The sequence below is a fragment of the Numenius arquata genome, chromosome 1 (assembly GCF_964106895.1).
Source record: "Numenius arquata chromosome 1, bNumArq3.hap1.1, whole genome shotgun sequence".
Classification (NCBI taxonomy): domain Eukaryota; kingdom Metazoa; phylum Chordata; class Aves; order Charadriiformes; family Scolopacidae; genus Numenius; species Numenius arquata.
The window spans coordinates 140,054,931-140,080,019 of NC_133576.1; the positions used below are offsets into that span (position 1 = coordinate 140,054,931).

General features: G+C 51.5%; 1 protein-coding gene across 4 annotated transcripts in view; it reads right to left on the reverse strand.

The window, feature by feature from the left end:
- Nucleotides 1-7,056: 7,056 nt before the first annotated feature.
- The window catches only part of RAB6A (RAB6A, member RAS oncogene family), an 82,490-nt gene continuing 64,457 nt past the window's right edge, over nucleotides 7,057-25,089 (reverse strand). For all 4 annotated transcript variants that reach the window (XM_074159827.1, XM_074159846.1, XM_074159837.1 and 1 more), the window contains 2 exons: nucleotides 13,394-13,460; nucleotides 7,057-9,414 (listed from right to left, as the gene is read on the reverse strand). In XM_074159827.1, the coding sequence (XP_074015928.1) occupies nucleotides 9,350-9,414; nucleotides 13,394-13,460 (132 nt within the window). In that variant the 3' untranslated portion in view covers nucleotides 7,057-9,349. The remainder of the gene's footprint in view (nucleotides 9,415-13,393; nucleotides 13,461-25,089) is intronic.

Genomic DNA, 25,089 nt, shown 5'->3' on the forward strand with positions numbered 1-25,089 from the left:
CCCTTTTCCTCCCTCCCTTTTCAAGGGAGCTGCGAGGGCAGCTCCAGGGGTGGGACGGAGCTACCGGAAAGCTCCAAAACACCCTTAAAAAAACAACAACAACAACAAAAAAAAACCCCAAAACCCCACTTTTTGCAAAAAAAAAAAAAAAAAAGGGACCTGAGCAGAGGTCGCAGCACCCAGACGCCGTCCCCGGCACCGCAGGGTCTCGGGGTCCCGCTCGCACCCTCTGAACAGCGGCACGACGGCCCCAAAGAGACGCGGAAGGGAAGAAGCCGCCCGAGAAATCCCGCCTGGAAAAATCCAACTCCGACCTTCGCACCCCAAACTCGGAACCTGCGGGATGAGCCGGCTCGGTTCCGTTTGGGAAGGGAGCGGTGCGACGAAGGCCCCCTTTTAAGCCTTGAGGTGGCTTAAAAGCATCGCTGCGTCTATTTAGCTGTTTAATTTGCCCGGCAGAGGGAAGCTGAGCTTCGCCTGCCCCCTGCTTCCGGAAAAGAAATCGCATTTTCCGAGCCGAGGGTGGAGGGTCTTCCCCCCCCCCCCCGCAAAAACCCCCAGCCCCTCCGTGGCTGCAGGGATCCCCAACACGCGAACCCCAGCTTTGAGGGGGGTGAAAGGAGAAGGACCCGACCCCGGACGTCCCTCTGCGCCCCCGTCCCCTCTGCCATCTCCTGCTCCTCAGCCCAGCTCCCGCCGCCTCCACGCTCACCTCTACGCCCCTTCCGACGCCGATTCCCGGAGCCCCGCGGGTTATTCCCGCTGCAACGGGGTGGGGGACGGGGACAGAGAAGCGACACCGAACCCGCCATGGCTTTTTGGATGCCCGTCAGATGGGAAACGGAGACCAAACAGCTCCACGCTCGGCCCCGTCTAACGCATGGGGCTGCTGTCCCGCCTTCCGACCTATTTTCCATCGTCACCTCCACCTAAATCTGTCCCCGCAGGCCCAGAAGAGCCTGTCCCCCAAAGGTAGGGTGTCCCCCAAAGGCAGGGTGTCCCCCAAAGGCCAGCCCTTTCCTCCACGTGGCTGGGAACAAGCCGGGGAGCGGGACCTGCTGCAGGGCAGAGGGACGGGGTGTCCCCCCAGCCAGCGCGGCCAAACCAGGGAGGGCACCAACCTGTCCCCACCACCACGTCCCAGGGTACAAACGCCGAGCCCCAGCTGCCTCCACTGCCAATTAGCGCCAACGGAGAATCCCTGGTGCCCTCTCATCTGCCGGGAAGCAGGGCAGCGCGTGTGGCTGCTAACGAAGCGCTGCTAACGAAGCAGCCTGGGATGGGGAGCTCCCGGGGTCGAGCCCAGCTCCGGTGGGAATAAAGCACCCGAGTGAAAGCAGCGAAATCATAGAATCACAGAATGGTTTGGGTGGGAAGAGACCTTAAAGACCATCCAGTGCCACCCCCCTGCCCTGGGCAGGGACACCTCCCATCAGAGCAGGTTGCTCAAAGCCCCCTCCAACCTGGCCTTGAACCCCTCCAGGGATGGGGCAGCCACAGCTTCTCGGGGCAACCTGGGCCAGGCTCTCACCACCCTCACAGCAAAGAAGTTCTTCCCCACATCTCATCTCCATCTCCCCTCTTTCAGTGTCAAACCCTTCCCCCTCCTCCTATGGCTCCCCTCCCTCATCAAGAGTCCCTCCCCAGCTTCCCTGGAGCCCCTTTAGGGACTGGAAGGGGCTCGAAGGTCTCCCCGGAGCCTTCTCTTCTCCAGGCTGAATCCCCCCAACTCTCTCAGCCTGTCCTCACAGCAGAGGGGCTCCAGCCCTCCCAGCATCTCCGTGGCCTCCTCTGGCCCCGCTCCAACAGCTCCATGTCTCTCCTGTGCTGGAAGGAAGGACCTGCAGATGCAAGATGGTTTGGGCTGGGCAGGGAAGAGGCAGTCGTAGGGGCGCGCTAAGGAGTGGGACATCCCCAACCCCTCTTTTCTTGGGGACTTGAGCAATGCCAGGAGCTGGCAGGTCTGGGAAAAGCTGGAGGTTTTCCTGGGCAAGCCCATCTCCAGGAGCTGCTGGCAGGTATTTACCACTCAAGGCGCATAATCTGAGGGTGAGACACACCTGGAGATGGAAACATCTGGAAACGCTTCGCCCGGAGCAGCACAACCTGGAAACGGGAGCTGCTTTCCAGCTGCTGACCTGCAAAAGCTCCTGTTTCCCAGCTCAGACCCCCATGGTCCCCATCCCTGAGGTACCTGAACATCCCGGGGCCGATCCTGCTTCTCTCCTACCGAGCGGGGCCAGGCCGGTCTCCCGTAGACCCAGGGACACCGAGGGATCCAGGAGAGGCCACCAAGAAGGGCAGCGACGGACCAGCAGCGATTCCTGGGGTCTTCACGCCGTCGGTGGGAGCAGCTGATGGCAGCCAGACCCCTCGCTAGGAAGCTAAATGTAGGAGCAATTCAAGAAGTGAAAAAATAAATTTGGAAGCACAAGAAATTGGGAAGAACAGAAACCGTCGTCCGCAGAACCACGTGGCTTGGTTTCCGCTCCGCTCGGGTCTTCACCCGCAGCAGAGGGGCTTCCTGGGGGGCTTTCGGTGCCGACCGGGACCGCCGCTGCGCGGGATCAGGGGGACAAAAAGTGCCGAGAAACAGAAATTAGGCTCGATCCGCTCCATTCACCCTGGAATACAGGCTCGCACGACCCCTCTCTCCCAGCAGCCAGAGCTGCCGAAGCCCCAAACACCGGCCAAAACCCAGAACGACTCGAAGAACCCTCCAAAAATGAGGATTAACGCGGTGGGATCTGCCATACGGACCCGGCACCGGCGGTTAACGTCCAATCGTGCCCACGAACAGCCGGTACAAGATTAGTCCCCGAATGTCCCGGCAAAGGAATCACCCGGAGGCGGCTTGACCCTCGCTGCGATCCAAACCCATTTATCTGGACATAACGGAGCTGCATCGCGAGCCGTTCCGCCCCTCGGCAAATGTCAGGGTCGAACCTTGAATTTCCACCCATCCCGCTCTTCCCGAGCTGGGATGGACACGGGAAAGGTCAGTGCCGAGTCCACCCCCAGCCCCGGGGAGCATCCACAGACACCGTTTCCTCCCTCAACACCCCGCATCCGAGGTCAGGGACGGACCGATTGGCTGTGGAGGGGGGATACAGAGCCATTTCAGTGCTTTAATTAGCGGGAACTTTAATCAAGCCCTTTAATACAATCCTCGTTCCGGATGCGCTCTCCAGGTGGCCGACAGCAAACGCTCAAAACGGCTTTAATTTATCCCCAAAACCTCAAAAACAGGTGGAAAGCCTGGAAGATTCGACCGGGAAAACGGCGGTCGCCGAGAACCTCCTCCCTCCCAACCCAGCAGGGCGAGAGAGCCACTGGGCAGCAGGAGCATCACCACCCCCCCGGAGCTGAGCTGCCTTCAGCCCTGCCCTGCTCCTCCTCATCCTCCAGGGAACTCGGTTTCATGGCAATTCGGCCGGCGGTTTTAATTCCCGACGCGCCCGAGCCGGGCGGCGACGGCATCAGCCGCTCCGAGAGGATGCCAAGTATTTCATAAAAAGCCACGTTGGACTTCGGCGCGGGCTCAGACCAGGGTGGGGAAGGGAAAGGTGGTTAAAAAAGGCAAGGGGGGGGTTGGGGGGGAGGGGGGGGGGGGGGCAAGGGAGGGGGGTAAAAATGGGTTCTTTTGCAAATGGATGGAAAAAACATCAAGCTCGGAAACCTCCGCGTCCGGGCGTTTGGAACCGCTTCCCTGACTGCGGGGAGAGTCTCAGCCGCCGCCGCAGCCACGGCGCAGGTAACGCGGCGAGAAGCAGCCCTGCCCACCCCCCCCACCCCCCCCCAATCCCCTCCCAATCCCCCCCCCAATTCCGCCCCCCCTCCGCCATTTATCTTCTTTTCGGGGCCGGTACATGCCCGGCATGGAAAAAGGCGCCTCTGCATCGGGTAAGAGCCCTCTCCCGGTTTGCTTCGCTGAGGGTTTGAGCGCTGGGAGCCAAAAGCGACGCCGCGCAGGCAGAGGACGGAGCGGAGCCGCGGCAGGAGCTCCGCAGACGCTGCCGGGAGGACGCTGCGGTTTCCTCCGGCCCGGCAAAAAATCAGGGCTGGTCCCCCACCAGCGGAGAAGACAAAGGAACCGTCAGCGAACGTCGGCGGGAGGCAGCCTGGAACCCGAGCCAGACGCTCCCCGGCTGAGTTCACAGCTAATAAAAACCAGCGGGGTTGGGAGCAGAGAGCTTGACCCGCTGGGAAATCCATGGAAAACCAAGCCCAGCAAAGCTGGGAATGGGATCAGAGCTGATGGGCACCCCCCCAGGGCCGTGCCTTGCCCAGAGACAGCCCCTTCTCACCAGTTTAACCCATCCCGGTGGGAAACTGGGATACGGGCGTTTGAGGCAAAAGCCCCTTCTTGCCAGTTTAACCCATCCGGGTGGGAAACTGGGATACCGGCGTTTGAGGCGACAGCCCCTTCTCACCAGTTTAACCCATCCCGGTGGGAAACTGGGATACCGGCGTTTGAGGCGACAGCCCCTTCTTGCCAGTTTAACCCATCCCGGTGGGAAACCGGGATACCGGCGTTTGAGGAGAAAGCCTCTTCTTGCCAGTTTAACCCATCCCGGTGGGAAACTGGGATACCGGCGTTTGAGGCAAAAGCCCCTCTCGCCAGTTTAACCCATCCCGGTGGGAAACTGGGATACCGGCGTTTGAGGCGACGGCCTCTTCTCACCAGTTTAACCCATCCAGGTGGGAAACTGGGATACCGGCGTTTGAGGCGACGGCCTCTTCTCACCAGTTTAACCCACCCAGGTGGGAAACTGGGATACCGGCGTTTGAGGAGAAAGCCCCTTCTCGCCAGTTTAACCCATCTGGGTGGGAAACTGGGATACCAGCGTTTCAGGCGACAGCCCCTTCTCGCCAGTTTAACCCACCCAGGTGGGAAACTGGGATACCAGTGTTTGAGGAGAAAGCCCCTTCTCACCAGTTTAACCCATCCGGGTGGGAAACTGGGATACCGGCGTTTGAGGCGACAGCCCCAGGGCTATGTACAACAGCAGTGCGAAGGTAATTCCGCAGCAACGGGGAGCGGCACGGAGAAATTGGGATCGAGACGCTTCAGGAGACACCACCCGCTTGTATTTTAGTTCAGCTCCTTCCAACGATTGATTCTAGACCCGCTTTTGAGAGGTGAACGCGTCGTTTCCAGGTGCTTCCTCCCATTCCCTAAAGCCCTCGGGGTGTTGCTCCCACCCAGGGCAGGACCCGGGGGCGCCAGGTACGAGGAACAGAAACTCCCCCCCCCCCCCCCCCCCAGCCCCAGATCTATTTCCCAGATCCCTAATTCCAGCACATCTCCCCAGTTCCAAATTTCTCGCCTGTCAAATTTCACGCCCGATTTATTGACGGTCCTTGTAAGATAGAAAAGCTCGAACAAGCCGACAGAGGTCAGGCTCCTGGTGTCACCGGATCGAAACCGGTTCGTTTCCCCTAGACTACCAGACAAGGGTAACTCCCTCAACGAGCTCCTCCGTTACCGGTACTCACCCACCCGTCCCCCAGTAAGAAGGAGGCTTAAGGAAGCTCCTGGCACCTGGGGAAGCCGCACAACGCGCCCAAGTCACCTTTGCAAAAGAGAAGGGAGGAAACATCTGGATTTCAAGAGAAAGGACCAGAACGGGACAGTCGCAGAAGGCAGAGGATGTGCTCCCCCCGTCCCCCGTATCACCCGTCCGTCGCCGGGAACAGTCGCGGAGACACTGCACAGAACCGGAGGAAGAGCGAACACACACCTCCACCATCTTCCCTCCTAAAAAAAAAAAACCTTCCGAAGGGCTCCTGCAGCTACTCCAAAGCCAAAAAGCAGCAGCAAGAAGCAGCCTGACGCCCCGCGCCCCCGCGTTCTGATGGAGCCAGGTAGAGAAGAGACCCAGAGCTTTCCAATGAGACAGGTATTTATTTAGTTCAAGCGCTAAGGATTCGTTTTTCTTTGTCGTCATCATCGTTTCATATTATCAAACAGAGCTGAGGTACCAGTGACATTCCAACATGAAGAAAAGGAACCTTTTTTTTTTGTTTGTTTGTTTTTTGTTTTTTTTTTTTTTCCCCTTATACAATTTCTTCAACTACTTGTATCAAGACAAAAAGGGAGTAATGGAATAGCCGCGTAATGTACTGTACAACGATCAAGCCAGAGCGGGGAGGAGAAAAGAAACAGAGCAGAAACCTTCACTGTTTTACAAAATCAGCGTTAAAAAAAAAAAAAAACCAAAAAAATTTCTGTTCCCGTGGTTCTACCGGCCATGGCGATGGAGCAAAGAAAAAAAATCAAAATCAAAACCAAAACCGAAAACCCGAGAAATGACGCCAGGAATTACGGTGCAAACGGAATTTAAGACGGCTCCTGTGCTGGCTTTGGAAGTGGTTTGTTGTTTTTTTCTCTGGAAAACTGGGATTAAGAAAGGATCGAGTCACGTTAAGCACTGACTATCAGCAAGGACACACGTTAAAACATACCTGGCTGTCCCGGGCGGACGTCAGGAGCCTTCCTGGGGGCTAAAAGCCAAACAACTGAGGACTGGTCCCTTTTTCCTGCAGCCCCCCCCCGAGCTGGTGGGTACGCTCCTTTTTAGACCTTTTTTTTTTGGTTCGTTTTGTTTTAAAAGAGTAAATTAGAAGGGACCCGTCGCACAAACCTGCTCCCGGCGGCGCAGCCGCTCTCCCCAAGCAGCTTCCACTAAAAGCAGCCGAGCTGCTCGTCCGCCGGAACCCGGCCGTGCTCCTTGCAAATCCAGTGCTTAAAGCTTGTAACTACGGGAAAGGCAAGAGGTTTGGTTATATCAGAAGCCAAATAATAATTAATAATAATAATAATAATAATAATAATAATAATAAAAAGGATGCGCTTGTGGAAAACAGCCAAATGATGACCAACGTAAGCTGCATGAAGAACCAAAGGGATAAAAAACCACAACCCCGAAACGAAAAAGCAGGAAAACGGACCGTTTTTGCAGAGTTAAGAAGGGTACGATACAGGAAAAGTAGCCAGGTTTCCTTCCCCCCAAAGAGTTTTCTTTTAAATAAAGAATGATCCTTTGTCACATATCATTGATGTTTATTTCAAGACATGCCACGTCAAAAAAAAAAAAAAACAAAAAAACAAACCCAAAACTGGCTTTTAATATTGCATTATAAAAGCACTTTACATCTCGTTCTGCCTTTTCAGTTCTTATCGGTTGTGCAGAGTTGCTCTAAACCCCAGGGCAGGGCACGAGTCTAGAATTCCTTCCAGGAACGAAGAATTCCCAAATGTTTTATCGCCCCCCCCCCCCCCTTTTTTCCCGGTGAAAGCGGGGGTGAGGACGATTCCCTTTCTCTTCCCAACCCCCCCCCCCCGGGGGTGGTTATTTTAAGATGGTAGAGGGGCGGAAGAGAACCAAGGAGGAACGTGAATATTCGCTTTGCAATTTGTTCCTCGAAGTAGGAATCGCGACACAAGACTCAAGAATTCCTTCCTGCTGCACTGTTAACTCAGCCAGAGCCGCCCAGCAAACAAATGTATTTACAATTGTGTTAATTAACTTACACAGCAACTTCACAATGACTAGTAAAGATTAAAAGGGTGCACTTTTCTAGTGTGTTCCGATTCCGTGTTTTCTCGGGTAGCTACATCTCGCAACGTCGGCCAAAGCTCTAAACGGATTATTCTCCTCAGCCCAAACAGACCCCAGAAAAAAAAAAAAAATAATAATAATTACGGAAAATAGTACAAAAAAAAAAAAAAAATTAAGCCAAGAAATAAATATCAAAGAAAACTGGTTAATTGTAAGCCTAGTTAAATAGAAAACTAAATTACTAGTTATTTAACCAAACTATACAGCTCTAGGGAACCAAACTAAACCAACTCGGAAGACTGAACATTAAAAAAAAAAAAAAAAATTGCTAAAAAATAAAGGCATAAATCTGCATAATCATAAATTGGTTTCCATCCTATTAAACTCCCTTCCTTTCCCATCTAAGGTCTCTCGACTAGATTTCTGGATGATCAAAGCAAACACCCCTTCCTCGCTCCACCTACGACCCTGCTACGGAAAAGAGGGTGCGATATCCCCCCCCCTTTTCTGCCGCTCCCCCCCCCTCCATCTCTCCCAGCCGGGAACCGGCCCGTGAGCCCGGCACTGGGATAAATCCGGCCGCTCTTTCCTCTCTCTGCCAAATTTAAAAGGTTTCCATCCGCTTCGGCAGGTTTTAGTCCTGAATTCACTTAAGATTTCCCCTAAAAAAAAAAACCAAACAAAGAAGCGAAACGCTCTCTCCTCCAAACAGCTCCAAACGTTCCGCTCCCATCTCTCGGGCAGGAAGAATTTTACTCCATTGGTGTTTCTACGTCAAAGGAAAACCAAAAAATGCTCTTAAAACCTCATCTGCACTCAAAAACGTTCTTTCCTGCAAGTGTTTTTGTTTTTTTGTTTTGTTTTTTTTTTTTTTTTCCTAATGCACATCCACCCCTTTCCTTCCCCCTCTCCCAAAATCCTCCAGGAGCCATTCAATCCCCTTCGGAAAAGACCCCTCTGGATTTTCTCCGGATGCTTCACGTCGCCTCTGCACGAATTAAATAAAAAAATCCAGCGGCGTCAAAACCCTCTCCCCCCACCCCCAACTAAAATCGGTTTCCAAAAAAATAAAAAAAAAACCAAACAAAACATTTTGGGGGTTTGAAAACCAGTCAGGCTTCTCTCTGCTCGAAAGATGAAGAGCTCGGTTTGAATTATTTATTATTATTTTTGTTTTAAACGATTGTAAGGATAAGCGTTTAACCCTCGGCACGTGCCGCCTCCGCTGGCGTTTCTGTGACCGGCTGCCTGCTCGTTTCCAGTTCGTTAAGAGAAATCAAACGGGTTAAAGATTCGCAAGCTTTTTTTTTTTTTTTTTTTTTCTTCTGCACGTACATCTCGCCTAAATCCAATCCCAAACTTCCTCAGTTTCCCTCGTTTCAAAGTGCAATATCGTAACATATTAAAAAAAGGAACAAATATTAAGAAATTGTACCTATTTTTTTTCTCCTTTTTTTTTTTTTTTGTTGGTTTTTTTTTTTTTTTTTTTAAAGTTATAACTAGAATATGCTGGAATATTTTGGCTTTTTTTTTTTTTTCCTTTTTTTTACTTATAAATAATGAAGACACTGACATTTTCTTTGCGCGCGCGCGTGTGTGTGTGTGTGTGTGTGTGCTTGTGAAGCCAACAGATCATCTCCACGAGACAGCCAGCGATGATGAACTGCAATACGTTATTACTGAAAGGGGAAGGTTCAAGCCGATATTCACACCGCAGTCAATGAAGAGTAAAAGGGAGGGGGAAAGCCGTGATGTTCCGGAGAAAAAGGAAAAGCCACGTGGTATTAGCAGGAACAGCCTCCTTCACTGACAGGCTGCTCTTGAGGCTTTTCCAGTTTTATGTCAATCACTGGAAAAAATAAGTTAAGGCGAACAAATATCCGACTCCGTTTCCCTGGCGAGAACAGGTGGGGTGGGATTTGGACCGGTGTTTTCACTATTTCCCACCCAAAATACTTGGAAAGTATTTTCAGAGAATCACAGAATGATATGGGGTTGGAAGGGACCTCTGGAGATCATCTAGTCCAAACCCCTCCCAAAGCAGGTCCACCCAGAGCAGGTTGCACAGGAACGTGTCCAGGTGGGGTTTGAATGTCTCCAGAGAAGGAGACTCCCCCACCTCTCTGGGCAGCCTCTTCCAGGGCTCTGCCACCCTCACAGGAAAGAAGTTCCTCCTCATGTTGAGATGGAACTTCTTATGTTCGAGTTTGTGCCCATTACCTCTTGTCCTGTCCCCGGGCACCACTGAGAAGAGTCTGGTCCCACCCTCTTGCCCCCAGCCCTTTAGCTATTGCTCAGCATCCATGAGATCCCCTCTCAGTCTGCTCTTCTCCAGCTGAACAGCCCCAGGTCCCTCAGCCCTTTCTCAGCACAGAGATGCTCCAGTTCCTCATCATCTTTGTAGCCTCCGCTGGACTCCCTCCAGCAGTTCCCTGTCCTTCTGGAACCGGGGAGTCCAGAACTGGTCACAGTGCTCCAGATGGGGCCTCCCCAGGGCAGAGCAGAGGGGGAGGATGACCTCCCTCCACCTGCTGGTCACACTCTTCTTAATGCCCCCCAAGAGACCATTGGCCTTCTCGGCCACAAGGGCACATTGCTGGCTCGTGGGCTTCCTTCTCATGCGCCGTGAGCATCACTAACCCCTGAGAACTTACACCACGTGATGCTCCGTACACGCCATCCTGAACTCTCCCATCAATCCTTCCTCTCGTTAAACCCCACAACAAACCCCCTGCCGCCTCCCCCCTCCCCAGCTCGCCCCTCACAAAGACAGCTAATACCCAACAAGAACGCAAGGTCGCTGGAGACGTTGCTGCTCTGAACCAGCCTCTGATAAACTGCTCCCTTTGTGGCACTCGAATTCCCAACCGATGCCCTCCAGCTCCAACGCTTCCGGAGCCTTTTCACAGGAGGAGCTTTGAACATTAATCCCCAACTCACGTCTCAAGCGTTTCTCTTATCATTTAACACCGAGACAGAGGTCACACCGCTGGTACCTCTAGCTTATTCCTTCAGGGGGTTGAAGTTGCTTTTTACAGAGGTTAGGAGAAAATAAACACAAAAAGGGAAAGAAAAAAAGCCAATAATTCACCTCAAATATTTGGTCCATTTGTTTCGCTGATCTCAATCTCGATACACACTTAAGAGTCAGAGATGCTCAAAATGAGTCTCACCAGCTCCATCACCGAGCACGAGCAGCTCAAGATCCTTGAACCCTCAACGTTTTGCAAAAAAGACCTACGGAAAATCCCGCGCCCCGCCCCCCCTCCCTTCCTCCCCATCCCCATTAATCCCAGCGCAGCCGTCTGGGAGACAATCATATGCAATTCCTGCTATCTGCAGTCTGCAGGAAGCCAAATCCAAAGCGCCCTCATCGCACTCCCATTTAGAGACCAGTGATCACGCTCCCCGATAGGGAAACCGCAGGCCCAGCAGCCTCCTCTCGTTAATAACGATTGTTGCTCATTAACCTTTCGGTGACCCGCATAAGGGAATGTTTTTGATCAATCAAGTCCATATCGCGCAAAGCTCGTGCCTGAGCAGTTGCAACCCACAGCTTCCCAAATCCTCCTTCCCCCTACGCAGTAAGATTTGTCCCCCTCCTACGGTCCAAGGTTGTCCCCCTCCTCCGGTCCAAGGTTGTCTCCCTCCTGCAGTTCCTGCCGCGTTCTTCCCCCAAAACACCGTTTCTCTTCCATTCGCCAGCTGCCAGCTCTGTGATCCCCGCTCCAAATAAGACCCACAACCCTGAAAAAGTTCCTCTTCTCAAAAAAGCTCACTCGCTTCCAGCATCTCCTCAACTCTTTCAATCGAGATGCAACGCAACCCCTCCCGGCTCCCTCCTGGATGTACCCACCGGGATTTCCTCCCCTCTTTGTCCATCTACTCTTGTTGCAGGAGAAGCTGCGGGCCGAGGCAAGAGCCCTCTCAGTTATCACAGAACTTCTTTCATCTTTAGAGCTACACTGAGCAAACACCACCACTCCTAGAGTCACAGAATCATAGAATCATCAGTGTTGGAAGGGACCTTTCAGATCATCGAGTCCAACCATCAACCCAACACTGACAAAAACACCACTGACCCATGTCCCTCAGCACCACGTCTGCCCGGCTTTGAAATATCTCCAGGGATGGTGACTCCACCACTGCCCTGGGCAGCCTCTGCCAAGGCTTGATGACCCATTATAGTGAAGAAATTTTTCCTAATATCCATCCTAAACCTCCCCTGGCACATCTTGAGGCCGTTTCCTCTTGTCCCATGGCCTGTTCCTTGGGAGAAGAGACCGACCCCCCCTGGCTACACCCTCCTTTCAGGGAGTTGGAGAGAGCGAGAAGGTCTCCCCTCAGCCTCCTTTTCTCCAGGCTGAACACCCCCAGCTCCCTCAGCCGCTCCTCACAAGACTTGTGCTCCAGACCCCTCACCAGCTCTGGTGCCCTTCTCTGGACCCGCTCCAGCCCCTCAAGGTCTTTCCTGTCAGGAGGGGCCCAGTCCCAAAACTGGTCCCAGCCCTCGAGGTGGGGCCTCACCAGTGCACAATACAGGTTCCCCAAGGCTCATCCCTTCAGTTTAGTCTTCTCATTCGCACCACTTTCCTCGCTGGCCCAGAGCTGTCTGTGGTCAGGCACTGCAAGAGGCTGCCCTGGGACATTATGGGATCTCCATCCTAGAGACTTCTGAAGTTCCCCTGAGTACAACCCTGAGAAAGCAGTCTGATCTTGGAGGTAGCCCTGCTTTGAGCAGGAGGGTTGAAGAAGGGACCTACGAAGGTCACAGAATCACAGAATCACATGGTGTTGGAAGGCACCTCTGGAGATCATCCAGTCCAACCCCCTGCCAGAGCAGGTCGACCCAAAGCAGGCTGCACAGGAACGTGTCCAGGCAGGGTTTGAATGTCTCCAAAGAAAGAGACTCCACCTCGTTTCTGGGCAGCCTCTTCCAGGGCTCTGCCACCCTCAAAGTGAAGAAGTTCCTCCTCATGTTTAGGTGGAACTTCTTATATTCCAGTTTGTGTCCATGTCCTCTTGTCCTGTCCCTGGGCACCACTGAAAAAAGACCGGCCCCGTCCCTTCCAACCATGCTTATTCCAGGATTCCGCAAGTCACATCTGCAAGAGCCACAGTCTTTTTTTCAGGCCTCTTTGCAGGTGTTTTCTCCCAGTCCAGTCCATAAGTTTCTCCCTCCCTCCCCACATCCATCCTGCTCAAACACCAAGAGAAGAATCCTTCTGGATCTGCTTGCACCCTTCTGCACCTTCCCGTTGTTCTCCCTTCAGTTTTCATTCAGTTGTCCTCACTTTTATACTACCTCATAGCCCTAAGCGTCCCTTGCTTCCCCTGCTTTATAGTGGGGGCCTCCACCCTTGACACCCCATGTCATATAGAATCATGGAATAGTTTGGGTTGGAAGGGACCTTAAAGAGCATCTAGTTCCAACCCCCTGCCATGGGCAAGGACACCTCCAGGTTGCTCAAAGTCCCTGGAGGTCTTAAACCCCTCCAGGGACTGGGCAGCCACAGCTTCTCTGGGCAACCTGGGCCAGTGTCTCACCACCCTCAGAGTGAAAAATTTCTTCCTAATATGAAGTATAGTCCCAGCCTTCTATCCCACCAAGCCTTCCACCTCAGTACTTCAAGCTCCAAGGTTACTCGCCCTTATTCCCCCTGTCTCAGGCCACTTTTTGGGATGTCCATAAGCTGACCGAGGGCTGCAGGAGAGACATTCCTCCCTCCCTTCTTCACCCTTGTTATTCAGGGCATTTTCCTCGTCCACGGTAACGCCTGGCAGCGCTTTGCCACCGCTGAACCGCAGCACAAACGCATAAAGGATACTGTCTTCTCTACTTTTGTCTTGTGTGCTTTCCATTCCAGGCAAGGCAGCTGCCACGCGTCGGAAAAGCTAAAAAAAAAAAAAAAAAAAAGAAAAGAAAAAAATCACACAGGGAACAGATCAAAACAATCAGACTTTTTTTAAAAAGAGTGGCACCCCAGTTGATCCAGTTCAAACAATGATTCGATACATCCTTGGGTACTATTTACACTGCTTCCACCAAAAAGCCTGACACCAAATATAACCTTTATTCTCAGGAAATGGCAAACCGCATTTTTTTGTTGTTATTGAAGATCAAATGTTACTGGCTACAAGCTGCAAACCTTCTGTTACCTTCTCTGCACATACGCTCGGTTTGGAATCCAGCATTTCCACCTCCCATCTGCCACAGATGTCCAACAACTTCCCCACATCAGGTGGGAACTCGACCTTCCCACCTCCACACGGGAGCACGGACACACTGATAAAGTCAAAAGCAACATCCAGGCGTCTGTCACCAATATTGGGCAAGCCACCACACGCAGAAAACTGTCAGAAAAAGGGGATGCATTTCATAGAATCATAGAATGGTTAGAGTTGGAAGGGACCTTAAAGATCATGGAGTTCCAACCCCCCTGCCATGGGCAGGGACACCTCCACTAGAGCAGGTTGCTCAAAGCCCCATCCAGCCTGGCCTTGAACCCCTCCAGGGATGGGGCAGCCACAGCTTCCCTGGGCAACCTGTTCCAGTGCTTCACCACCCTCACAGCAAAGAATTTCCTCCTAATATCTCATCTAAATCTCCCCTCTTCCAATTTAAAACCGTTACCCCTCCTCCTGTCACTACATCTCCTGACAAAGAGTCCCTCTCCGGCTCTCCTGGAGGCTCCCTTCAGATATTGGAAGGCTGCTATGAGGTCTCCCCGGAGCCTTCTCTTCTCCAGGCTGAACAACCCCAGCTCTCTCAGCCTGTCTTCGTAGGGGAGGTGCTCCTGCCCTCGGATCAGCTTCGTGGCCCTCCGCTGGACCCCTTCCAACAGGTCCATGTCCTTCCTGTGTTGAGGACTCCAAAGCTGGACACAGTATTCCAGGTGGGGTCTCACGAGCGCATTTAATGGCATCCCCTAAACATCTTCTTCCAGGCTCCACCTATCTGTGCTTTGGGCTCCCTGTGAACCAGACAAAGGATCTTTCTCCCAGGAATTTGCCCGATTCTTTTCTGAATGCCCTCAGATTTTGGCACCCGCTTCATCATGTATAAAATGGGTACAAAGGGTCCAAGACACAGAACAGGAACGTGCGTCAAGTGCACCTGCAATCCCAAAGCAGTTGTTCTACCTCTCACTTGGACGCTGTCTCCAGTCTCCCAGCAAGGTCTTACCTCCAAACTCGCTTCATAGTTTTATTCCACTTGAAGGAGGTTGAGAGATAAGACTAAACGGGACCAATTCCCTCTCCTGCATTTCCTACCTTTGCCCCTGAGGCTCAGACTTGAGGTTCCCACCACACGGCTTTTCCCCAGCCCCTTGGGCAAGGACCATATGGATTTACCCACTATTAATGCATGAGAATTCACTTGGAATTTTCTGAGCCCACAATGGTCTGTCTTCTCCTGCACAGGAACAGACAGTTCCTATCCTTCAGCCGAGGAGTGGGATTCCTCTTGAGAAGCTGCCGTGTTCAGTCGGTAGGAACCACCCAAGTTTCAACAGTAACTTTCTCTTTTCATAGATTCATAGATTCATAGATTGGTCCAGGCCGGAAGGGACCTCCAAAGGTCATCTAGTCCGACCTCCCCGCAGTCAGCAGGGACACCCCCAACTAGACCAGGTTGCCCAGGGCCTCGTCGAGCTTCACCTTGAGTATCTCAAGGGAAGGGGCCTCAACCACCTCCCTGGGCAACCTGTTCCAGTGTTCCACCACCCTCATGGTAAAGAACTTTTTCCCAATATCCAATTTTCCACCAGCACGTGCGCAGCAGGAGGGAAGGACAGGACAGATCAGATGGATGGAAGGAGAGGCAGCACCTTTACTATTCACCAGGTTTATCAAACCATTATCTAATTGTTCCTTACCTTTGAAGAACAGCCTAGAGTTTTGATCCCGTGCTGATGCCCTCAGCACATACCCGGATATAAACACCTGACAAAGACTGCGTTCATATTTTTACACCGTTACAGACTTCGTTACCAATCTATATTTCTTATCAAGCAGCCAGGGCGCTAGATGTTTAACATCTCCACCCATCAGTGCGTTAAAATCGTGCCCCCCCCCCCCCTGCCCCGCGCGCCCGACAGCAGGTCGGGAGTCCCGAAACACCCAGCGCGAGCCTGACGTCAGCCTTAATGTGTTCGCCTGACAATATCGCACATCATTTCAGTCCTCTCCTCAAATGACCCAAAGCTAAACCACTTATTCCCAGTGACCCACTTTCCGGAGAAAACTGAGCCAAGCCACCGTCAGACTGTTTATGTTACCAATGTAGGTACCGACAGCTTTGCAGATCAGTCCAAATGATGCCGGGAAGACACCCAAGATGACTTTGTCAGCTTGACAAGTACCCTCCAAGCTAATCACAAACAAACCCCCAGGTCTCTCAGGTGCGGCTGTGACCTCCACAGGGTCACAAACACACTGTGCTCCTTGCTGTCTGACACTTGCTGTCACCACTGATCGTTTCTGACTGAAGAGATGCTACATGAGGAGAGGACAAACAGGTAGAAGGCAGCAAAGCCGCTCTCCTTCACCACATCCATCATCTTCCTCGTAACCACCTCCAGCATCCTCACCCCCTTTTCACCAAGAGCAACACCGCTTTGTGGGCATCTCCTGAAATCTGGACTGAGACAAGGATATAGGTCTGGAAAGACCAATTTTAGCCAACAATTTCAAAGTGAAAAAGCTCAGTATCCCCCTCTATGTTTCCATACCCTCTGTCATTATCCTGAGTCTCCCACCCTCGCTGAAAAACTTCAGGCGAATTCTCCTATGTCAACAGCAAACTAACAAAGATCGTGTCAAAATTCCAGATGCTAAACCGTACAAAGCCACCGACGCTGAACAGATAGCAGGAATGCACGACCTCCCAAAAGTATAAAGGCAAGAGAGATCTCCTGGTAAGAATTAAGATAATTTTGACACAGATCTAATTGTAATCCTTGTACAAAAAATGTCCTATCAACTGAGCTCACCGCTACTTGTTACCGTATCTGCTTTCCTCATCTCTCCATCACTCTTCACTCTTAATTCTCCTTGAGAAAGCAACGCGACTGTCATTTTCCAAGCATTCTCAAACTCGTCAGACATGAGCACTTTGGCTTATGAGAATGAAATGGGGGAGAAGAAAGAAGCTGCAGAGTTTCAGAGCAATCTCCCAGCACATCCTCGTGGTCAGCATTATTTTTCCTTCCCATTCCAATCAGACACGAGGACAGCAAGGCCAACCTTCTTAATTACTTTTCAAAAGGTTTTTCATTCACTCAGTATAGCACCAGACTATTCATTATAGAATCATGGAATCATAGAATGGTTAGAGTTGGAAGGGACCTTAAAGATCATGGAGTTCCAACCCCCCTGCCATGGGCAGGGACACCTCCCACCAGACCAGGTTCCTCAAAGCCCCATCCAGCCTGGCCTTGAACTCTTCCAGGGATGAAGCAGCCACAACTTCCCTGGGCAACCTGTTCCAGTGCTTCACCACCCTCACAGGAAAGAATTTCCTCCTAATATCTCATCTAAATCTCCCCTCTTCCAATTTAAAACCGTTACCCCTTGTCCTGTCACTACATCTCCTGACAAAGAGTCCCTCTCCGGCTCTCCTGGAGGCTCCCTTCAGATATTGGAAGGCTGCTATGAGGTCTCCCCGGAGCCTTCTCTTCTCCAGGCTGAACAACCCCAGCTCTCTCAGCCTGTCTTCACAGGGGAGGTGCTCCAGCCCTCTGATCAGCTTCGTGGCCCTCTGCTTATAAGTTTTTTTGCATCTTGGAGATGAACGAGGACGTAACTGAGATTAAATCTCATCTTCCTCTGGAAGCCTTAAAAGTTTTACTACTATATTTGAATCCACAAGGGCTTTTCAACCTCGATACTTTCTTTCCCTTTAACAGCCCTTGATAAACTTCCCAACTCGATCACATTTGGGTACAGAAGGTTCTGCCTCTCCTTCCTTATTGCGCTTTGTATCTAAACTTGCTTCTACTCTCAAAACATTCAATATTCAGTGAGCTTTCACAGGTTGATTAATGGATCTGAAGTTCAATTTTATGAAAGAAAACAGCTTTGTGACTTCTGGGAAAAAAAACAAACAAACAAACTAAGGCTTCAGAGAAATCACAGAATGATGTGGGCTTGGAAGGGACCTCTGGAGATCATCCAGTCCAACCCCCTGCCAAAGCAGGTCCACCCAGAGCAGGTTGCACAGGAACGTGTCCAGGTGGGTGTTGAACGTCTCCAGAGAAGGAGACTCCACCACCTCTCTGGGCAGCCTCTTCCAGGGATCTGCCACCCTCAAAGGAAAGAAGTTCCTCCTCATGTTGAAATGAAGCTTATTTTCATGTTTGTGCCCATTTCCTCTTGTCCTGTCACTGGGCACCACTGAAAAGACTGGCCCCTTCCTCCTGACACCCACCCTTTAAGTATTTACAGGTGTTGATCAGATCCCCCCTCAGTCTTCTCTTCTCCAGACTAAAAAGACCCAAGTCCCTCAGCCTTTCCTTGTAAGAGAGATGCTCCAGGCCCCTCATCATCTTTGTAGCCCTCTGCTGTACCCTCTCCAGCAGTTCCCTGTCCTTCTGGAACTGGGGAGCCCAGAACTGGACACAGAACTCCAGATGGGGCCTCCCCAGGGCAGAGCAGAGGGGGAGGATGACCTCCCTCCACCTCCTGGTCACACTCTTCCTGATGCCCCCCAGGATGCCATTGGCCTTCTTGGCCAAAAGGCCAAGGGCACATTGCTGGCTCATGGTCATGCTGTTGTCCACCAGGACTCCCAGGTCTTTCTCCTCAGAGCTGCTCTCCAGCAGGTCACCCCCAACCTGTCCTGGTGCAGGGGGTTACTCCTCCCCAGGTGCAGCTTACTCAACAGCCACCAGGTTGTGTTGCAAAAATATTCAAATACCATCTATAATTTGCCTTCAGAAGTCTACTGGTGTGTTGCCAATACATAAACAGATTATATGGTAAATTCTGTTCCTTTCTGGCACGTCACTGCATCGCTGCATCTATCCCCATTAGCTCTGCAGGGGAAGGTCTGGGAAACCTCTCGCCCGTCCAACACACGCTTTCCTGCTGATCTGCAAGTGATACATTAGAGGTGGAGAGTGGAGCAAATCAGTTCACCTACCCTTCCAGTATACTGCCTTTTTTTTTTTTTTGCTCATATTCTGCAGAAGAATGTTAATTTTAGAATCATAGAATGGTCGAGGTTGGAAATGACCTTTCAGATCATCGAGTCCAACCATCAACCCAACACTGACAAACCCACCACTGACCCATGTCCCTCAGCACCACGTCTGCCCGGCTTTTAAATCCCTCCAGGGATGGTGAATCCACCACTGCCCTGGGCAGCCTCTGCCAAGGCTTGACAGCCCTTTCAGTGAAGAAATTTTTCCTAATACCCATCCTAAACCTTCCCTGACACAACTTGAGGCTGTTTCCTTTTGTCCCATGGCCTGTTGCTTGGGAGAAGAGACCGACCGCCCCCCCGGCTACACCCTCCTTTCAGGGAGTTGGAGAGAGCGAGAAGGTCTCCCCTCAGCCTCCTTTTCTCCAGGCTGAACACCCCCAGCTCCCTCAGCTGCTCCTCACAAGACTTGTGCTCCAGACCCCTCACCAGTTCTTGATACAGAAGGTCTGAGGGGGAAAAAAAATCCTTCCTACTGGATGGTGACGACATTAGGATGTTCACTTGACATCTTTGCTCTGACAGAAAGAAGGAAATACAACATCTCGTAGAGCACTTTGCTGATGTCAAGTGCTTTGAGATCCTAGGTGGAAGCATTATTATTAAAAAAAAAATGTTCTAAACTGCTATTTATTGCTATTTATTTCCCCCTTGTACAATACACAGAAAGTGAGGGATGCAGTGTATAGAGGGGAGTCTTAAAAAACCCTCAGCTGATGGGAACCAACTGGAATTACTGCATTTATACCACGCTGCTGACAGAAAGGCTAAGTGTTCAAAATACACTAATCCTTTCTCCACATTAAGACCAGGAATAAAATTATGCCATTAGGGATATTTCTCCTCAAAATGATTTGATTCGAAAAAGGAATTTGGCAACTAAGAAAATCAACTTTCTTTCTTATTAACCTTCTGCTCTGCTTATCAGGCACAGCATATGTGAGCAAATCCAATTAGGGAAACTTCAGGATGGTTAGAAAGCAGCCTTCTATGCAAGGATCTTCCTGCTGTGCAGCACCATCAGGACCCACTCCAGCAGCCTTATCTCACTGGAAAAAGCCACAGGCAGTTGCACATTTATATGTATATATAATATTGTGTATATACACACAGAAATACATACAGCTATTTATGCGTGTGTATAAAAACACATGTATTGGTGAGGACTAGTGTAGTGAGTAGGACTGGGGAAATGACCGTCCCCCTGGAATGGGCACTGGGGAGGTCCCACCTCGAGGGCTGGGTCCAGTTTAGGGCCCCTCCCAACAGGAAAGACCTTGAGGGGCTGGAGCGGGTCCAGAGAAGGGCACCAGAGCTGGTGAGGGGTCTGGAGCACAAGGAAAAGGGTCTAGAGAACTTCTGAGGGAGCTGGGGGTGTTCAGGCTGGAGAAAAGGAGGCTGAGGGGAGACCTTCTCACTCTCTCCAACTCCCTGAAAGGAGGGTGTAGCCGGGGGGGGTCGGTCTCTTCTCCCAAGGAGCAGGCCATGGGACAAGAGAGAACAGCCTCAAGTTGGGCCAGGGGAGGTTTAGGATGGAGATTGGGAACAATTTCTTCCCCGAAAGGGTTGTCAAGCCTTGGCAGAGGCTGCCCAGGGCAGTGGTGGAGTCACCATCCCTGGAGGGATTTCAAAGCCGGGCAGACATGGTGCTGAGGGACATGGGTCAGTGGTGGTTTTTGTCAGTGTTGGGTTGATGGTTGGACACAATGATCTGAAAGGTCTCTTCCAACCTTCCAACACTTGGGTTCCCCCAGGCTGCTGAGGGCGGGGGGGGCAGAGTGTCCCCAATGCCAGGGACAGCCTTGGCTCAAGCTCCTGAATCGCCTACATGTGCTCAGGTCACCTTAGCTGCGTCCCCTGTCACCTTTACCATGTTCCCATCACCTTAAATTCTGTCCCCGTCACCGTAACTGTGGCCCCCACCACCTTAACTCTGCCCCTGTCACCTTAACTATGTCCCCCACCACCCTGTGTCCCCTGGCACCTGAACTCTGCCCCACTGCCCTAAGTGGTAGGACAAGAGGAAACGGCCTCCAGTTGCCCCAGGGGAGGTTTAGGATGGAGATTGGGAACAATTTCTTCCTGGAAAGGGCTGCCAAGCCTTGGCAGAGGCTGCCCAGGGCAGTGGTGGAGTCACCATTCCTGGAGGGATTTCAAAGCCGGGCAGACGTGGAGCTGAGGGATGAACCAATGACCGGTCACTAACCTTTACGTTGGTATTTAATATCCTGCAGTAGGTGATCTCAGTTTTTACACAAATACGTTTCATTATACGTAGTCAAAATATGGGCTTTTTATCTAAAATAACTTGACACTTGAATTAAAAATCCTGTATGAGAATTTATATACCCACAGAAATATGTATAGGTATTTGTGTGTGTACAAAAACACATGTATTGGTGAGCGTTCAGGACTTTTTTTCCCCTCCTGTCTGAAAGACTGAGCCACACAAAGTCCCTTTGAAAATTCAACCCTGCAATCTCCTTCCTGATTAAACTCCGGAAAAAAAACCCCAACCCTCATCTCTCGCCATTAGTTTCAACTCATTTGCCAAATTGTGCCTTTCCTACTGCTCCAGCCCATAAATCCCCAACGGATCAGTGTCACCGTAGGCATGAAACAGTTTTCATTGCAACACTCCGGCAGCAATATGGAAAGGACGAGAGGATCAGGGTCCAGATGGAAAAGCCAACCACGAAACCTGTTCCCGAACGCAAAGCGAACAAAAACGTCTCCCTAATTCTCATTCTCCGAGGAGAGCAGCCCAACTCCGGGAATGAATTCCTTGCCCATCAGACAGACAAAAATCAACAGGCGGGAGAAAGAGCCAAGCTGCTAAATACAGCCAAGCTCCGTGAAAACAGGGTTATTCGAGGGGCCACGGTCCTTTAGCTGCTACCGTGAGAAAGTTTTGCTGCCAAATACCGTATATTCAGCCTGTGGCTCTCCGAGAGCAAACGTGACGTGTGCCAGGTACCGCTGGAAGGAGCTGTTCAGGCCTCTCCCTCCTCCCCTTCTCTTTCTACAAGACGGCGAAATGAACCCTGACATATTCTGGGCATGAAATGCGCAGACTAACAATAAGATTCCCTGAAATACAGACTGCCGAGATAGAGCATGAATGTCAAGGTCTTTTAAAGCTTATTCGGGGCTGACAAATAAAACGAATCAGAGACTACAATTCTCCGCATTAAATGAAGCAAGTTATCTACTTCTCTCCTCAGTTTTAAGGCTCCCCTGGCAATCGGTCTTTGCTGAAACTCGCAGGATCCAAAAGCCAATTTTTTCCCTCCTCTATTGCATCCATTTAACCCCAGAATAATACTATCACTATTTTTACTTCCTAATATCAGCCACTCATTTTTTTTTTCCTTCAACACCCTCTCCCCAAAGGCAGAGGGAACAGTAAGTGTATAGGAGCCTGGTGACTGGAGACAGCTCTAGATTCAACAGTACACAGCAGCTGTACGTTAACATCTAGTGTGACGGTGTGCAACTAGAAGAGATGAGGCTGGTCCCAGCAGCTCATCAGATCAGCCTCCGGGGAAAAGAAAGACAGAGAAGTCATAGAATCATAGAATGGTTAGAGTTGGAAGGGACCTTAAAGATCATCCAGTTCCAACTCCCCTGCCATGGGCAGGGACACCTCCACTAGAGCAGGTTGCTCAAAGCCCCATCCAGCCTGGCCTTAAACACTTCCAGGGACAGGGCAGCCACAGCTTCCCTTGGCAACCTGTTCCAGTGCCTCACCACCCTCACAGCAAAGAATTTCCTCCTAATATCTCATCTAAATCTCCCCTCTTCCAATTTAAAACCATTACCCCTTGTCCTGTCACTACAGCTCCTGACAAAGAGTCCCTCTCCGGCTCTCCTGGAGGCTCCCTTCAGATATTGGAAGGCTGCTATGAGGTCTCCCCGGAGCCTTCTCTTCTCCAGGCTGAACAACCCCAGCTCTCTCAGCCTGTCTTCATAGGGGAGGTGCTCCAGCCCTCGGATCAGCTTCGTGGCCCTCTGCTGGACCCGTTCCAACAGGTCCATGTCCTTTCTGTGTTGAGGACTCCAAAGCTGGACACAGTATTCCAGGTGGGGTCTCACGAGCGCAGAGTAGAGGGGTAGAATCACCTCCCGTGCCCTGCTGGCCACACTTCTCTCGATGCAGCCCAGGATGTGGTTGGCTTTCTGGGCTGCCAGCGCCCGTTGCCAGCTCATGTTGAGCTTCTCATCCACCAACACCCCCAAGTCCTTCTCCTCAGGGCTGCTCTCCAGCCGTTTTCCGCCCAACCTGTATTTGTGCCTGGGATTGCCACGTCCCAGGTGCAGGACCCTGCAACTTGGCCTGGTTGAACTTCATGCGATTTGCACGATCCCACCTCTCCAGCCTGTCCAGGTCCCTCTGGATGGCATCCCTTCCCTCCAGTGTGTCGACCGCGCCACCGAGCTTGGTGTCGTCGGCAAACTTGCTGAGGGTGCACTCTATCCCACTGTCCATGTCTCCGACAAAGATGTTGAACAGCACTGGCCCCAGTACCCACCCCTGAGGAACTCCACTCGTCACTGGCCACCACTCGGACATTGAACCATTGACCACAACCCTTTGAGTGCTGCCATTCAGCCAGTTCCTTATCGACCGAGTGGTCCATCCATCGAACCCATAACTTTCCAATTTTGAGACCAGGATGTCATGCGGGACAGTGTCAAACGCTTTGCATAAGTCAAGGTAGATGACGTCTGTTACTCTGCCCTTGTCCACCAAGCCTGTGGCAGTATTGTAAAAGGCCACCAAATTTGTCAGGCACGATTTGCCTGACATTTCGTAAAATGGAAGCCTGCTGTGTCCAGGTTTCAGTTCACAAGTACACGGGCTGCAAGTCCTCTGTATTTCTCTGCAGTGGCTACTTGGAGATCCACCTCCAAGCCCCTAAACTGAGCCACGTGCTACTCACTTCCACCTCAGTCCCCACAACTGCGTGAGCTGTCCCCTTTCATGTCACAGGGGAATGGCAAAAAAAAAAAAAAAAGCCTGCCAGCAGTATGTTCCCCTCGATTTCTTTGTTGGTAGAAGATCCTGGTATTGAAATTCAGGCTGTTTGAAGTGTGGGTGCAACTCACCTTCTGGTGTCACGCTACAAAGCCAAGCACTCTGGGTTTGTAGGAGAGCTACAGCGAGCACCGAGCTGAAGACAGTGCCCTTTCCTCTCATCAGTGCTGCCTTCCAGCAGAAAAGGATGAACAAGAAGCTAAAAGTAGCACACGAGGTCAAAAGTACCTTGGCTTCCCACCGGCAGCTAGCACACGAGCAATAAGGCCGAGGAGGTGAAAAAGTCCTAGCCATTACTGTCCCCAAGCAGGACAAGAAATTAAGCTTCTTTCGCATCCTTAATAGGGCAAACACTGATTGCGATACCTTGTGGGCAGCACCCCTCAGAGAACCAAGTGCTTGGGCCAACACAAATAGCACCAAGATTAACACTAGTGTGGTGAGCAGGACTGGGGCAGTGACCATCCCCCTGGACTGGGCACTGGGGAGGCCCCACCTCGAGGGCTGGGACCAGTTTTGGGACCTGACGACAGGAAAGACCTTGAGGGCCTGGAGTGTGTCCAGAGAAGGGCAATGGAGCTGGTGAAGGGTCTGGAGCACAAGGAAAAGGGTCTAGAGAACTTCTGAGGGAGCTGGGGGTGTTCAGCCTGGAGAAAAGGAGGCTGAGGGGAGACCTTCTCGCTCTCTCCAACTCCCTGAAAGGAGGGTGTAGCCAGGGGGGGTCGGTCTCTTCTCCCAAGGAACAGGCAATGGGGCAAGAGGAAACGGCCTCAAGTTGTGCCAGGGGAGGTTTAGGATGGGTATCAGGAAAAATTTCTTCACCAAAAGGGGTCATCAAGTCTTGGAAAAGGTTGCCCAGGGCAGTGGTGGAGTCACCATGCCAGGAGGTATTTAAAAGCCAGGCAGACGTGGTGCTGAGGGACATGGGTTAGTGGTGGGTTTGTCCGTGTTGGGTTGATGGTTGGGTTGATGGTTGCACCAGGGGAGGTTTAGGATGGATATTAGGAAAAATTTCTTCACAGGAAGGGTTGTCAAGCCTTGGCAGAGGCTGCCCAGGGCAGATGGTGGAGTCACCATCCTTGGAGGAATTTAAAAGCCGGGAAGATGTGGAGCTGAGGGATAAACCAATGACCGGTCGCTAATCTAAAATTCACCTTTACGTTGGTATTTAATATCCGGCAGTAGGTGATCTTAGTTTGTACAGAAATATGTTTCATTATACGTAGTCAAAATACGGACTTTGTATCTAAAATAATTTGACACTTGAACTGAAAATCCTG